General features: G+C 33.9%; 2 protein-coding genes across 18 annotated transcripts in view; one reads left to right on the top strand and one right to left on the bottom strand.

Moving 5' to 3' along the window:
- Window positions 1–9,478, top strand: part of LOC127873868 (slit homolog 1 protein-like) — a 114,385-nt gene extending 104,907 nt beyond the window's left edge. For 4 of the 16 annotated variants that reach the window (XM_052417952.1, XM_052417949.1, XM_052417948.1 and 1 more), the window contains one exon: window positions 7,056–9,478. In XM_052417952.1, the coding sequence (XP_052273912.1) occupies window positions 7,056–9,102 (2,047 nt within the window). In that variant the 3' untranslated portion in view covers window positions 9,103–9,478. Of the gene's footprint in view, window positions 1–5,590; window positions 5,983–6,395 lie in introns of those variants that run through there. The other 12 variants (XM_052417950.1, XM_052417940.1, XM_052417939.1 and 9 more) reach the window with 7 other exon arrangements.
- The window catches only part of LOC127873866 (autophagy-related protein 2 homolog A-like), a 123,170-nt gene that overhangs the window by 69,589 nt on the left and 36,476 nt on the right, over window positions 1–17,105 (bottom strand). The window lies entirely within an intron of this gene.

The raw sequence follows: 17,105 nt of genomic DNA, 5'->3' as shown, positions 1-17,105 counted from the left end.
AGTGTCATCCCAGATTAACCTGTGCAGTCCGCACAGGCTAATCAGGGACGACACTTTCAGCCATAACTGGATTTCCGCTAAGAAGAGTTTCGTTAAACAGAAAATATCATAAAAGCGGAAAGTGTTTTTCACAGAGCACGGCTCATTTATTTAATGAAAGGAAAAATGTGTTTTGTTAGTACATGTATAGTCAAACAATGACCACTGAGACACCTAGGATCTGAACATTTAAATGCAAAACATTACCTTTCCAATAGTTGGTGTGTATTGTACTATTTTTTTCGTTTCAATACATAAACATTGTTCAAAACATTAATTTCTTTGTAAATTATTTCCTGGATTACAATAATAACAATTACAAAATCATTAGACAATCACACACTTATCTTGCCTCGACAGCTTCAGTCATGAAAAAAATCAAACAAAATAAAATATCTTTATAAATTTGAAAACAGAGTTTGAACAACAGGACACAAACTCATGACCATTTGTACACAAATAATATGCCACACTTCTCACATCTTCATCATTGATTCATATAGATAGTGACGAATATAAATTAAAAAGAGCACATACTGTTCCTGAGGAATTAGTTAACATTGTATTGCTGTTGCCCAGCATTTATACGATTTACCTTTTTTGCTGCAAAAGTATTCATTTATAACATTGTCATGCAACCATAAAAAAAATATAAATATAAACCTTTTATGGAGGACAACTCTACTGGAACAAATCAGTTACCAAAAACCTGGTTGTCCCTCCTGCACAACAGGCTGTCTTAACAAAGTTCAAGATTACAGTATACTTAATATTTTTAGTGTGCAATGCCATTATAACCCTCTTAAAACATGAACATCATTTATTTAAATACAGGATTCTCTGCAAAGGCACTCGCGATGACTTTATTTTAGATTTGTATCATATTTTAGAATTTTTTAATATTTTAGAATAATTCTGTGTGCATGTTGTTAACTAGAAATTCCCTATTTTGCTTTAAAGTTGGATACTACATAAGACTTTGACAGATGGTTGGAAACTCTCATCAACTGGAGAGAAGCCAGTAAATAGATGGCTGTAAAACAGTGACCATTCATTTGTGTCCAGTTCTTTCTAACATATTGCATGGCCTATCTTTCTTATTGTTTAAATCAATACGGCTTGGAATGCTCTTTAAGACAAGAAACCGTCGGAGACGGGTGATGCTCCCCAAATGTTTTTTTTGTCACAATATTGCACTATATATTCAGATAAAAGGAAACGTCTTGAGGGGCATAACTTTGGACAAAATAATACGATGGATGGTTTAGCAACTTAAAAATTTCAAAGGGCCATAACTCTCTAAATAAATCATCTAACCAGAACCCACAAATAACATGCCCATCTCCTCAAGGTTGTTAAGCCTCCTATAAAGCTTCATTGAATTCCAGTCAGTAGTTGGGGGGACCAGAATTGCACTATATGTACAGTTAATGGAAAATTTCAAAGGGCCATAACTCTGTGTAAAATCATCTGACCAGAACTGGCTGATAATATGCACATCTCCTCTTGGTAGTGAAGCTTCCCATAAAGTTTAATTGAATTCCGGTCATTAATTGCTGAGAAATAGCCCGGACAAAAATTGTGCACGGACCGACAGACACACAAACGCACGGACAGACAAAGCGGCAACTATATGCTCCCCCCAAAAAAAATTTGGGGGAGCATAAAATGTATGGTTATGAGGGTCTCTAAGTGCATAAGTTTGACTTTATTTTTTGTTAAAGTCACACACCTTTAAATAAAATACATGTTAATCAATACATACAGATGCAATTTGAAAGTGTGCAAAATTGTCATTAAATATATAGCCTAGTTAGCAAGTAATTTATTTTATTTTTTTTATTTTAAAACCAAAAGTAGGATTTCTATACGTATACTTCCATTTCGAGTAACGCCACCAGATATACACATGTATTCTAATTGGCATAGATAAAATGTTTCTTATTTATACTTAAATTTACTGTCATTTCAAGGCGTGTGGCTTTAAAGTTATTGCTATTACTTTGAATTTAGTTGAGGAAATCTGTTGGTAAATTATGTGACATTCAATGGGTGTCTTGTGCATTATTGATAGATCATATGCAGAAATTGCAATTACAGCTCCTCATGTACTATGTATATTGGATGAAAGGTAAATGAAACAGGTCTTATTTTTAAAAGCGGTTTATCACTACATATTTTCTGGAAAATATTATAAAAATCTAAAGTAATGCAAAAAAATGTATTTTCGTAATTCAATACAATTAGAACTTTTGGTTGTTGTTAATGTTCCTGAATCCATCACCAGTTTTATCATCAGCAGCAGCATCAGCAGTAGCAGCCCCACCATCATCGTCATTATCATCGTTATTATCATAAAAAACTAATTTAAAATCCCAATAACATAATATCTCTTAAAAGGTTGTAATCATATCACAAAGAAGCAACTTCAACCTCTTTTTAAAAGTTGCACTTCAGCCAAAATTACAAGCTAAACTTTCACATTCCATAGCTGCCATATTCTGAGAAAATTTCTACGCGCCATAAGACATGCTAAGACATAGCTAGAGGATATTTGTTGGATTCGGTTGATTATCGATTTTAATTCACGAGTGATCATAGAAAATATATATTTTATATGATCACGAGTGCATTAAAATCGATAATCAACCGAATCCAACAAATTTTCTTTTTATTTTATGCTTTTTTCCACAGTTTATATTCATTGTTAAAGAGTTTAATTAAAAAATTTTGCTGGGAAAATGACGTCATTTCGTAAAAAAATGACGTCATTTCACAGTAAACAGTGAAAATTATCGATAATTTTCACTGATAATTTTCACTGTTTTAAACAGTGAAATTATCAGTTTTAATTCACTGATACATCTCTATAAACCACCGGAAAGCATAAAATAAAGCCAAATAATTTGAAAACACCACAATAAATGGAGATACTACCCAGTACTCCTTTTTATCAAAATGTCTGGAATGTATTATTTACATTTACAATACGTAATCACTTTTCTTCAAATAAATCAGCAGATTAGACTTATCAGTCAAACAAAGTCTAACGAAGTGTTGCCGATTGTTTGGGTAGACAAATTAATCGGGTCCTGACTGTCCAGGTGGACAATTTAATCGGGTGCTGATTGTCCAGGTGGACAAATTCAGGAGAATAAAAAATGCAGGGACCTGATTGTCCGGGTGCCATTTGTCCTCCAACCTTGTTCAAATGCCAAATTTGGCCCCGCCTCGGGTAACAATGTTTTTATAACAATTTGCTACATATTTTTACATGCTGTGTCAACAGTAATTTTAAGTACTGTCACAAATTCTACCTATCCCTAGGTAATTTGTTTTTGCATTTAGCAAAAACACTGATTAAGCATTACAACAATATATTAATCTACTAAAATTATTAGTGACATAAGCCAGGGAGAGCAAAAACAACCAAGCTAATAAAATTTTTCGCACCTTATAATATATATGAAGTACCACAATGGGGCAATAATAGCATATCAATCAATGTGGCATACAAATCTTGTCTGCCAGGAAAAACACACAAAAAAACAAGCTGCTAAAATTGTATTCACCCCACTGAGTCACAAAAGGAAAATGTTGGTCACACATTTCCTTAAAACAAAAGAAAAACTCAAATATTGACAATTGCTCTGACTAAAACTCAGGACAAATGGGCATGGCATGGTTTTATAAGAATTGTCCTAAGCGTTCTAAACAGTTGATTTTCAATCAAGATACCTAGCAGAAATTTTAGGTAAATAGCAAAATCTTTGGAAATTATTTAGTAGTGAATATAAACTTGCACATATATTTTTTTAATGGGACTCATTGACTCATTCACAGTTTAATTGAATTTTTATTTTTTTGTATGTTCAAAAAAGAATGCATGCTTTTATATTCAAGCATGCAAAATAACACTTCTGATTAAGACACAAAGGATATAAAAAAATAACTGTGATAATTGATAACAATTAATTGAAATCGGAGATATTATAAAGAAAAAATTGTAACAATTTTTTCATAATTAAGCAAAAACATGTATCACCCACATAGCGTTTCGTCTTCCTTCTAATCGCAAAAGTAATAAAAAATTTGTAACAGTTTTTGAAGAGTTTAGCAAAAATATATCACACAAAGAGCACTTCAACTTCCTTCTAAATTCAAAAGACTTCATGCATAGTGTTAGCACATTAGCTTCTGCAAGAGGTCCCTATTTCTAACCTTCAATAATATTTCTTGTTATTACACTAATTCAATTATAACTTTATATATGAGCTGTGCTCTGTGAAAAGGGAGTTTAATGCATGTGCAAGTGTCGTCCCAGATTAGCCTGTGCAGACCACAGGGAATGACACTTTCCACTTTTATGATATTTTTCGTTTCAAGAAATTCTGCTCTTATCAAAATTCCAGTTAATGCGGAAAGTGTCGTCCCTGATTAGCCTGTGCGAACTGCCGGGCTAATCTGGGATGACACTTTACGCACATGCATTAAAAGCCCTGTTCATAGAGCACCGCCCATACATATATTAATTCATTAAGTGACAGTTTACAAAAATACGGAAATCTGTAAACAAGTCTCTTTAACAATTTTTGGGACACACAAGTGCATTTTAAAACAGAACATTTATTTGTGTCTTTTTTTTTGGACCAAAGATGTCCCCATTTTTGAAACCAATATAGGGAAATGACTATACAAACGAGGAGGAAATACACACAGATGTAGGTGGCTGACTCCAGTATAAACCATTTAACTTTGTACCAGGGGGTATAATTATGTGAGTTCAACCTTACTAGACCCTGCACTTTGCAAATGAGATCATTTTTAGTTTTTATCCATTTTTTATAAAAATAAAATAAAAAAGGTCAACCCTGGTTGGAGACAGATTTTTAATTCATTTTTTAGATTTTCTTTTGGTTTCAAAAAATTGACATTAAGTATCTCACCACACAGTTTTATTTCACGTGCTGTCTCTAATATCAATGTAAGATAGTAATTAGTTATGTGACCCTCTACAGATCACAGTGTAACAGGTCTTTTGAGTGGCCCAATAATTTGAGCAATTGTAGATCATCAAAGGTTTTGTTATTGCACCGTGCATTAAAATTTTAAGAATTTAGTTTTGATTCAATCACATTCAATCTTTACAAATCTGTTCATATGAAATAATTTTAACTTGATCTGCTAATAAAAGTTTAAGTTCATGTAAAGCAAACAAATGCGACACATTAATCTCTTCGTAAAAAATGCTTGGTGAAGAGTGGATATAAGGGCAATACCAGAATTCCGAATTAAACACTGCATTATCCCTGTAACAAACATTTTGCAATAAGTAAATGACTAATAGTGATTAGGATTACATGTAAACAAACAAGATATCAATGTAATCCAATAGTTATACACCCTAGTGACAGCTGATCTTTAAACAGTACACCCACAAATTAGATAACTACAATAACTGTTTTGGGTTAACCAAATTTGTCCCATTTGTGCTTGAAAATTATGTCTTAGTTGTTTGAATTCATTCATATCTCCTTCTGCCTACCCCCCACTTTATAATTTCCCCACTTGTCACCCCACTCAGGTATAAAATAGGTGTGCTGTCCAATACACACCTGAAATTACTGTCATCCATTCTTTGCTAGTGATAAACAGGTCAATAAAATGACTAATCATTGAATGTTAGTGGAATTTTGTGTTTACAGAGCATACACGTTCTATATGTGGCAAAAGATACGGCTTTAACAATGATTTCAAAAGGAAATAGACATTCATAGATGTCAAAGTGTAAACAAGACAAGTGAAAATCAGTGTTGCATGAAGTTAACATTTTGGATAAACCAGGACATCTTATGTGTATGTGTTGTATGCAAAGGAATAAAAATAGCTGTTAGATAATTACTAAACCATTTCTATACATGGAAATTGAGCTCTGTTAAACAGGTAATTTTTTGTTCTATGTCATACATAGCTATTTACACAATTTGTATTTGTTATCTTTTTTGAATCCAGAGTGTGTTTTTTATATAATGTAAATATTGGGAAAATATTTGGCAATCTATAAGTTCATTAACATTGAAGCTTCACCAGTTCAAACCTGTATCTGACACAAGTTAGAACATTAGTGAACATAGGTAGTCAATGATTTATGTCAAAGCTCCATTTAAAACATGAGGTATGAAATATTTACCATGGTGTAACGATAATTGACAAATATCTGAATTATAGACATGTTGTGAGAAAAAAGCACAGCAGACATATCAAACATTACATCTTAACATTCAGAGGAACTCTTACAATAATTATTTAACATGTTGTTTGCGTTACAAAAACTAACATTTTTCTTTATATTTCAGAACTTGAGATGAGAAGTTGATTAGCTGCTCCAAAACAACAATGGGCTTTCTGGTGCTAGCAAGTACCCTGGTGTGTTTGGTGATGCCGGTGGTGGGGGAGGGCTGCATATCGCCCACACAGCCCACAAACTTATGTACCTGCACTTACAACGACTCAACCAACATCAAGCTGCTAGATTGTCGCTTCAAGAACCTGACAGCAATTCCTATCTTCACTCCTACCACTGACAACATCTTGTTTGACCTCCTCCTGTCAAACTTAGTAGTTGATCCAAACTCCAACAAGATAACAACGATTGGTGCAAATGCATTTCAGAACATACGTGTGCGCAAAATTGACCTACTTGGAAACAATTTGCAGACAGTTGATAATTACGCTTTCAATAGTTCTGCAAATATTAAAGAAATATTGATAGAAGGGGGAGGAAATAATCCTGCACCATTTGATGCACTGAATGCTGTAAAAATTTCTTTAACAATGTTGCATTTGAAGAACTTCCAGCAGACAACAATAAGTGCAGGACAACTGGCATTTCCAAATCTAAAGACTCTTATACTAGAGAACATTAATGGACTCGCCTCATTGGAGCCGGACGCATTTAATCCACTACAAAATCTTACGGAGTTTGAAATTCTGCAACCAAAAGGAATCTGGAATACCTTTCCTGTTCCAGTATTTAACAATCTAAGGAATCTTGCACATCTGAAACTGCAAGGCCTGATACTGGGACCATCAAGCATTTATGCTGGCTCTTTCCATGCACTTAGCAAACTTAAAACTCTGTATATCCTGGAATTACAAAGTCTACGAAGCATTGACAACGGTGCATTTGGTAACGCAAGTAAAAGCTTAACACATCTTTACATAAGATACAGTGAAATCGCAAATTTAACCTTTTTACAAGCTGAAAAGTGGCCTTCTTTGGAACATTTGGACCTAAGTTACAATTTTAAAATTGGGAGTATAATAAGTACAACCAATTTCTCTACTTTATCGGGGCTGCGTTCTTTGTTGTTGACAGACACTGAACTAACGTCTGTCAACACTAGCATGTTTGCTGACCTGAGGAAACTCCACACTCTGGACATTGGATACAACAAGATATCAGACATTGGGCCTCAAGCCTTCAGCAACATGCCCAATCTCACCGACCTTAGACTCACAGATCAATCTACCACCACCATTAACATCCATGCCGATGCCTTTGTGGGCATAGAAAACTCACTCCAACATCTTCTACTTTCCAATATCAGATTCAATTACTCAACGTTTTGGACTATTTTACCTTCCTTGACTCAACTTCTTGAACTCAACTTGGAAAATACTGCATTGACTGTTATACCTGATTATGCATTCAGATACAACAACAAACTGACAAAATTATATTTATCAAATAACAATCTGAACATAGTAAAACAAGAATCATTTTATGGACCAAAGACCACTTTGGCTGAAGTACATTTAAATGGGAATCAACTGAATACATTGGATGCATGTGTGTTCAGTGATTTTTCTACCAAACCAAAGTTTTTTATTTCGTTCAACAAACTTGATTGTGACTGTCGTCTACTGTGGCTACTGAAATGGATAGCTCAAGATAGTGACCCAAATTTTGTTGAAGTGTTTATAGGACCTTGCATCAGTCCACAACAATTTTCGAATAGGTATCTTAACAAGGACATTAAAGAATCTGAACTGTGCCCAGGAGGAGGTGGTAACCTTCCCGAGTGTCCAAACCTGTATACAACGACCACTGTCAGCACCACTACAAGAACATCCACTACCACACCTCCCACAACGACAACAACACTACCTCCTATTCCAGGATTCAAACTGCTTTTTAATCATGCAGAACTTACAACCATCGACGTTATTTGGACTGTTGATGACAAAACTGATGTAACCGGTTTTAAACTACAAATGGTAACCAACACTCAAGGCACAATAAGCAGAGAGATAGCTGCCTCAGTAAACCAGTACAGATTCTTTGACCTCCAGCCAGGCCAGTACTACTACATATGTCTCCATTTACAGATAAAAAATGTTCTCATTGAGGCCCCGAATAGTTGTATATCTGCCTCTACCTTACACCCAGTGGTCCCCAGTACTACAGCACAGAGCACAGTCAAGCCTGAGGCCCAGAATCTTCCTGTCATCATTGGAGCCAGCGTGGGGGGCGTGGTCCTCCTTGTGATTATCATTCTTATCATCTTTGTCCTCCTAAAGGCCAACAAACAGAAGAAGCAACCCCCACCAACAACAACAGTTAGCTTCACCCTTCATGCCCACGCTACCATACCCCAGGCTGGTGGAACAGCCAAGAGGTTCGCAAAGAAAACAGAAAAAGAAGGGGCCAGTCCTGACGATATTTCAGTAACAATGATCTCTAATGGGGAGATGGTGAACAAGGATAGAATCTCAGCAGGAAGTTATCAGTTCTTGAATGAGAAAGGCTTTGACAATAGACCTATGCCTTCAACATCAACAAGTCAGCGGTTGCCACTAACAGACAAATATAACAGACCAATACAGGCCAATGGTGCGAGCCCAGCTGGTGCTGAGGACCACTACATGAACAATGTTGATCATAGGCCTCTGCCTAAGGCACCAGGAGGCACCAAAGCATATGTCAACCCTGGTTATAAAACAAGCAAAGAGCACCTGCCAGAGACATCTAAAAATGAATACAATGAGGTACGCTACTAGAAATAAACTTGTGGCCAGGTGTTACAAGGATACATTGTGTTAATGTGCTTATGGGAAAATATATGCCAACCAAAGGAATACAATGTGCTTATATACAAATATGTTCGGACTGACTTAATGATGTTAAACCTATAGTTTTTATGTGTTCACTTATTATGTGTGAATATTTACTACAAAAGAAAAAACATTTTGTAAATACTTATCTGTGATACAAATACATATCTTTATAATTCACATTCATATAATATTCAAGACTTATTTTTATATTATCAGCAAATGTTATTGCTGAATAGTTATTGTATATATGATTGTAAATACCGGTACTATTTTTATAGTTTTACCATGTAATTATTTTATTAAAATGTACAGAATGAAAGCAATTGCTCGTTTTCATACTTTAATTTTCAACTACAAAGTAAATGTGTGCTTTGCATCAGAATGTTCACATGAAACAGTATGCTTCAGGATTCCTAAGTAATATTGATATGTACATAAAAGCACATATTATATTAGAGCATCCTTATGTAACAAGTCTGAATCATTCTACTATTTGGAGAAAGTTGTTCAAGCTTTTTCATAACAATGAAGGACACCAAAATGTACAGCTTATGCTTCAGTAAGGCACACAAATGCAGTCACTCAGCACAGGCCAAGGCAGTGGTTAAACAAACTATCTCCAGTCAGCCAAGTTGTATTTGTTAGACAGTTAAACAGCCTTGAATGATTTACAGTTCACTGGTTTTCCAGTTAAACCTTAGCCAAACAAGAGCAGATAGCAATATCCACGTATAAACTTTCAATATTGCAAACATTTAAACCTTACATACACTTATTGAATGCTTGAATGTATGTTATTTTAATTTTCAGTTAGTTTAAAGGTTTGGTTTATTGATTTAAAAGCATATTACCACTATAAAGAATATTCATGGCACTTAAATTGCTTAAGAGAACATGGATGGTGTTTTTGACAGCATGTGTTTAATTTTATTTGTGGTCTATTTTGTGTTGGGATATCAAACATTATTTCCTATCAACTATCTATACCTGGTATAAACTTTTGTTTCTCATTCCATAGTTAACAGAAAAAGACACTGTAGGGAAGTCTATCATTAACCCATTTATGCCTAGCATCTAGAAAAAAAAGCCTTGGCAAACAGCGCAGACCCAGATTCATGATGCGACGTCTCATATCAGGGTCTGCGCTGTTTGCTTAAAAGAATTTATGTAAGAAATATTATAAATATAGAAATAAATATACTAGACATCCCTAATTTTGGAAATAAATTGATCCAATTTAAAAGGATGGGAGAGTCCACTAGGCATAAATGGGTTAAATAAGAAACAGAATGTAATTATGTGTTAAGCTCCTTTCAGGGCAGCACAAGGTATTCTCAGTAAGCTTTTGCTATGTACCCAGTAAAAATGCAGTCTTAAGTCTACCCGCTCATAAGTCGGGGGGTAAAAAATGATCATATTTTTTGGAGATTTTAAAATATGTCCAAGTCATAAGTCGAGTCAGAAGTTGTCCGTGCAAGAATTTCATAAACAGACGCAATTTTAAATGTACGGGACGTTTTTATTCTATACATAGACCATGAGGTCAATATAGCACTGTGCGATGTAGACATAGCGGACACGTGTATTATGTACTTTGTTTAATATAATCAATGCAATATATATTTAGGAAATCTAAAATAATATATGAAAATATAGACAAGCAAATCATAATTAATCACATACAAACAAAGACAACATAGGAAACCAGAACTTATATACATGTACATCGTAATTTACACATCAACGACATACGAAACACCAAACTAGCGTTCAGCAGCACTATTATTAATTGATTGCTCTGCAAATTCTATCACGCGTATTTTAAACGTATTGTCATACGGATGGCGTTGGCGTTTTCGAGGCATTTTCACAAATCAAATGTGTTAGTCAAATTAATACATTATTATTATAAAGTTTGCAATAAATTGTCCACGCTAGTAATTATCCACAATTTTATAATCCGATGACACACTGTGATCACTGTTATCAAATCTTTGTACTTTTTATCTGACTATCAAAACAATTGATTAGTTCCTCGGTAAACACATTTTTATGACAATGATTGACATAACCAATAGACCGCTAACTCCACCTTTGTTCTACATAACAGTTTCAAAGGCGGAGCTATGCACGTGCTTTAACATAATTGGACTATTACCAGTGAATAACAAACTCGCAATTGGTTAAACATGTCGCTTCACAAATTAAAGAAATTTTATTTTATCGGCGAGAAGGGTGATGCTTTATGGCTTCTTGACAGGAAGCGGCTTTCCTTTGATGACGTCAAACTGTAAATTCACACAGGTTGCCAATTCTCGCTCTACATTAAAAATGACTCGATCATTTGTTTACACGTTTAGTTGTAAAAAAAAAATCTGCTTACATGAAAACTTTGGATTAAATTATGAAAATAACAAGGGACAAAATTGTCACAAAACCAGGTTTTAATTGTGAAAAAAAATCTGATAAAGGGAGACAACTCAAACTAAACTTTTGAAATGAACAAACAAAATTAACCCCCTTTGTAAGTTTGTTTGAAAATTAATCTATTTTTAGTCGTGGCAACCTTGACATTGGAGATATTGACGTGATTCTTTCATGTGACGCACCGTCCCATGATGGTGAACAAATGTGCCAAATGATTTTAAAATCTCACAATAAATGACATAGTTATGGCCCAGACAAGCTCATTTATGGCCATTTTTTACCTTTGAACTCAAAGTGTGACCTTGACCTTTGAGATATCGACGTAATTCTTTTGCGCGACACACTGTCTAATGATGGTAAACAAATGTGCCAAATGATTTTAAAATCTCACAATGAACGACAAAGTTATGGCCCGGACAAGCTTGTTCCGCCCGCCCGCCAGCCAGCCAGCCCGCCCGCATTCGCCAATCTAATAACCAGTTTTTTCCTTCGGAAAACCTGGTTAAAAACAAGGGAAATGTTGCGGCAAACTGTGGTTATATTAATTGGTAAGTATCAGTTAAAAAAGGAAATTTTGTGTGTGGTATTTCAACAAGTTTTCTATAAAACAACAACAACAACTTTAACCATTTCTGCGGGGATCGATCTTAGTAGAATGTCATCATTATTTTTCTTGGACGACCTCATAAGTCGAGATTGTAAATTTAATCAAATTTTTGAGGAAAAAAATCTCGACTTATGACTGCATTTTATGGTATGTTTTAATTTGTAAAGTTATAACCATCTTTAGTTAAATTTTTACTACATGTTTTGCAATACTGTGATATGATTTCGTAGGCAAATATTGTGCCAAGTTGTCTTGTGTTCCTGTCAGTTTTAAGTAGCATTGTAGTCATTTAAGTCTTTCATCTTAATCTAATTTATTTTAATGAAGAAATTTTATATGTGCTTTTTGCTCCATATCGATCACTTTTTATTTAAGTGTAAAATTATTTTAAACCTCTCTACGTCAGACCACTATTGAGGACCACAATGGAAATAAGGGGTGTATTCCCCTTTCTTGTGTTATCCTTGATATTGATGTGACTAATATGGTACATTATAAGACATTTATTTATTAATTATTTTTATAAATTGTTTATATGTAAACAATATATTTATATTTAAAAATCAATATATTATATTTTAATTGTATTGTTGTTACCATTATTGTTACCATGTTATTTGCACAGTATTGAAATAAATCTATCTATCTATCTATCACCTTTGGTCCATTATTGGTTGTCAAGGGGTAGGTCATTTTCTTAAAATGGCTACAGTGAAACATCAGTACACTTAAGATCACATAACTTTTGCGCAATCATCATGGAACTTGTGAAGAACATTTGTTGGCTTAGTTGGAACATGGTTCAAGTCTGTTGAATAACCTGGCCTCCAACAATGAGCTGGGCAGTTTTCCTTGCATTTTTTTTAAGGCTTCATCTCCGAACCTTAGATACTGATGAGCAGCAAACAGCATAAAACCTGAACAGACTGCGAGTTACTCGCAGGCTGTTCTGGTTTTATGCTTGTTGCAAAAGCCATTTTCACTTTGCTACTTATGGGGGAAAGGGTTAAGTCCAAGGTCTAATATAAGAAATTCACCCTGAGCACATTTTCCAGATCTTAACTACTGCTAAGCTTTTATGGATTTTAGAATATTCAAAAATATATACACGAAGAGACTATAAGGCAAATACCAGGCGCCAAAGTTCAAGTTTAAGTTCAAAATTTAAGGTCAAATGTACAATTCCAGTATAGGTGGCATGTATGAGCCTGGAAGAAGGTAAAGGTCATAGCTTTAGGTAAAATAAAGAAATCAACCTGTCCAATTTTGTCCAGACAAAACTCTGTCCATTATTGCATTTCATTGCTTTTAATCCAGGTTGAAGGATAAGGTCAAGAGTTCAGGGTTAACGTTGAATACACAGAATCTATTGTTATTTCGTTCAAAGAAATATAATCAAATCATATTGGGCACTTTGTCCAATATGTATTACCTTCTCGAAATCTTATATTATTCAAAATAATAATATTTTATTTAGCATATATATTCATTAGAATTTTATGAACATAAATCTAGATAAGTAAAAAGACCACTGTGATTCACTTTGTTTTGAACCCATAGTTGGGTCAAAGTAATGGGCTAAATATATTGCTAATGTACAAGCAAATGTTTGTGTGCCTAAATAATGAAAGGATTTTAGTAAAAAGGGGGAATAGAATCAACTTAAACAAACATTTATTCATTTATGCCTTTCCATCCAATCAAATATTTAAAATTACTGATCAAAACTTTCTGACTTATGAAAGTCTTTTTTGTATTTAAGTACCAAATATCTTGGTACATTCAATAAAAAATAGGGCTTTCATGACATTTGATTATAAAAGCAGCAAAAAAAACATTAACTTATTTACACATTTGTGCAAGGTTTCTCAGCTATTATGGCTGCATCTGTGATTACACCTCTGTAAAATGTTGTTTCGGTTCACAGCAACTAGGCTCTAAGCAACATTAATTTGCACTTAACATTAAAGTGACAAATTACTACTGTCTGATGTTATTGTGAAGTGCTGTCACAAGTGGCAACTGACATTAAGATGTATATAAAATTATGTATTCAATAAATATCCATGTCTTAGTTTAAACCTTTTGATTTTAGCTCGAATGCATAGAATGCCTAAGGCTTATTTTAAACGCTCTCGTGTCCGTTTGCTGGGACTAGAACCAGTAATTGGTGTCTATGGGGGAAATCTAAAGAACGTTCCCACAATGGGGATCGAACCCGTGACCTCCTGATTGCTAGGCTGACACCATATCCACTACACCACTGTCTGACACATGACAAATGCCAATATGGACCTGAACGTCATAAATAACTGTAATTTTAATGTCTTTATGATTAGGAAACTACTTTTATCATACCACCGCATTGATATCTGCCTGATAAAACGTTGCCTGATATATTTTTTTATATCATGGTCAACAGGAAGTTCGGATATCAGTCATGTGTGGAGGATGGTCATATTACTCAGAATCATCTATAAAGTACTCATTTTTTATTAAAATCGAATTAGATTCAACAAGACAAACAATTTGATACCAAGATGTAATATCTTTTAAACACAAAATGCAACACAAACAGCAAATAACATTTTTTTACAAATATTAAGCGCGCGTGTTCATGACGTCATTATTAACACGTCAAACGACAAAATCATATTATTTCCCGCTAAAACTAAAGCTTTTTAGCGATTTATTTCATTATTTCTGTAAAATAGGGGACGTAGAGGTATGATAAACAGAAAAACAGGTTACTGTCTGATCTTTTTGTAATATATCAGGCTCAGCACGAATAAAATAACGGCTCGGCAAGCCTGGCCGTTATATTATTCTAAGCCTCTCCTGATATATTACAAAAAGATCAGGCAGTAACCTGTTATTCTCTATATATCTAGTACTTTGAAATAGTTTTCTATCACTAAAAAATGATTTTAACATAAATTATTTGACTATTCAAACTGTTACAGAAGTAAATTGCCAGCAATAACCATCCTAAATGATTATTTATATGTATTTTTGACTTAAACATTATAGATTTACCAAATAAAAAGCTCTACTACCTTTCCAATATTGACCAAAAATTGTTAAAGAAATAAATTATAACATAGCAAATTGTAACAATAAAAGCTTGATCCTTGGGAGAGGCCAGTTTTAGTAACAGGATCATTTTTAAACAAAGTTTGTAGAGACTTTACTACAATGTCACTTACCAAATATTGAACATTTGGGCTTTGTGGTTTCAAGTTTGGTTTAAGTTACTTTGTTAAATAATTGTATATGAATAATATGGGTGTGACCAGTCATGACTCGATGTAACTTAGTAGAAGGCAAATCTAAAATATTACATAGCAAATAATTATAAGACACCTGGAATATGTAGTTTCAGAGATGCATATTATTAAGCAAATAAATTTTATAGTTAACATAATTAAGTTTTACAAATTCTAAGTTGATTAGGGGGAATACATTCAGTAATAGTGTAAGTAGAACAATACAAATCACACGTACACATCTTCATATTATATTGAACAATGTCAGCAAATTTGAATGATGCTTTTTTAAGTCTTTCCACATAAGGTTTTAATTTTACAGAATTTCCACATAAGGTTTAAATTTAACAGAATTTCCACATATGTTTTAAATTCAACAGAATTTCCACATAAGGTTTAAATTTTACAGAAACATTTACAAACAGTTATTTTGCTCCACAATATTTGAATGGTGGACAGTGAATAGTGAATTTAGAACACTTTATGAAAACAGTTTAAATAACAGCCTTTTAAACCTTTTTTTTTAAACAGGTCAACTAAAATTAATTTATTAATTAATGATAAGGTAAATGACCACCATGGTGAAAGTATAAAGCATCAGTTTCACCATATTTTTATGTTCAGGCTTCATTTGAAGCCCAGGGGTGGCCCAGGCGTGTGCACTTAGATGACATCTTTCATCATGCAAGGTCATCTTTGGTCAATTACCCCCAGGGCACATTAAACAGCAAGCATATGATCTGTATGGGTATAATAGGTTTAACTTGATATAGGACAATACTGTGATAATCAAGATGAAGTGAAAACTAATAGTGAATCAGGGCTTTAATTGTCGAGTGGAAATGTAATTGATTTAAATCTGTGTTATCTAATCTTGTTATGTCCAGTGGATGCTTTATGATGTTTAATTGATAGTTTATGGCAAATATTGGTATATTGTTCAATGACAATGAATTCTGAATAGGAATTCGTCTACACAATACAATTACAAATCAGTTAAGAAGTCGATGGGTTAATTACAAACACCAGATAAATGTGAAATGAAACAGAGTGAATTAAACTACTGAATTAATATAGAGCACTTCTGTCAGTGCTCATACATTCTAACACACAATTAGCCAGAAAATAGAAAATAATGTATTTGAGCTGTGCTCTGAGAAAAAGGGGTTTAATGCAAGTGCGTAAAGTGTCGTCCCAGATTAGCCTGTGCAGTATGCACAGGCTAATCAGGGATGACACTTTCCGCCTCAACTAAAATTTTGCTAAGAAGAGACTCTTTAAACGAAAAAAATCATAAAAGCGGAAAGTGGCATCCCTGGTAAGCTGTCTGCACAGGCTAAACTGGGAAGACACTTTTTGCACATGCATAAAACCCCCTTTTCACAGAGCGTGAGTCATTTTTATTTTGCACGTGTAGATTTTTACATACAGGTGTACATTTTTATATACAGAGGTGAGTCCTGTCATGTTATCTCTGTGCATGGAGTGGCAAGATTATGTCATATTTTATTTAACACATTTGAGATAACATTAAATTACATCAACCATTACCAGTATTTGTCATTGTCCTAGGCAAGTGTAATTCACAAATAACAATACAGTTTGCATTCATTTTCCATTTACAGTTACACAGCCACTCCAGTGTA

Source organism: Dreissena polymorpha, chromosome 3, assembly GCF_020536995.1.
Source record: "Dreissena polymorpha isolate Duluth1 chromosome 3, UMN_Dpol_1.0, whole genome shotgun sequence".
Lineage (NCBI taxonomy): Eukaryota > Metazoa > Mollusca > Bivalvia > Myida > Dreissenidae > Dreissena > Dreissena polymorpha.
This window is presented reverse-complemented; position numbering and strand designations above follow the sequence as displayed.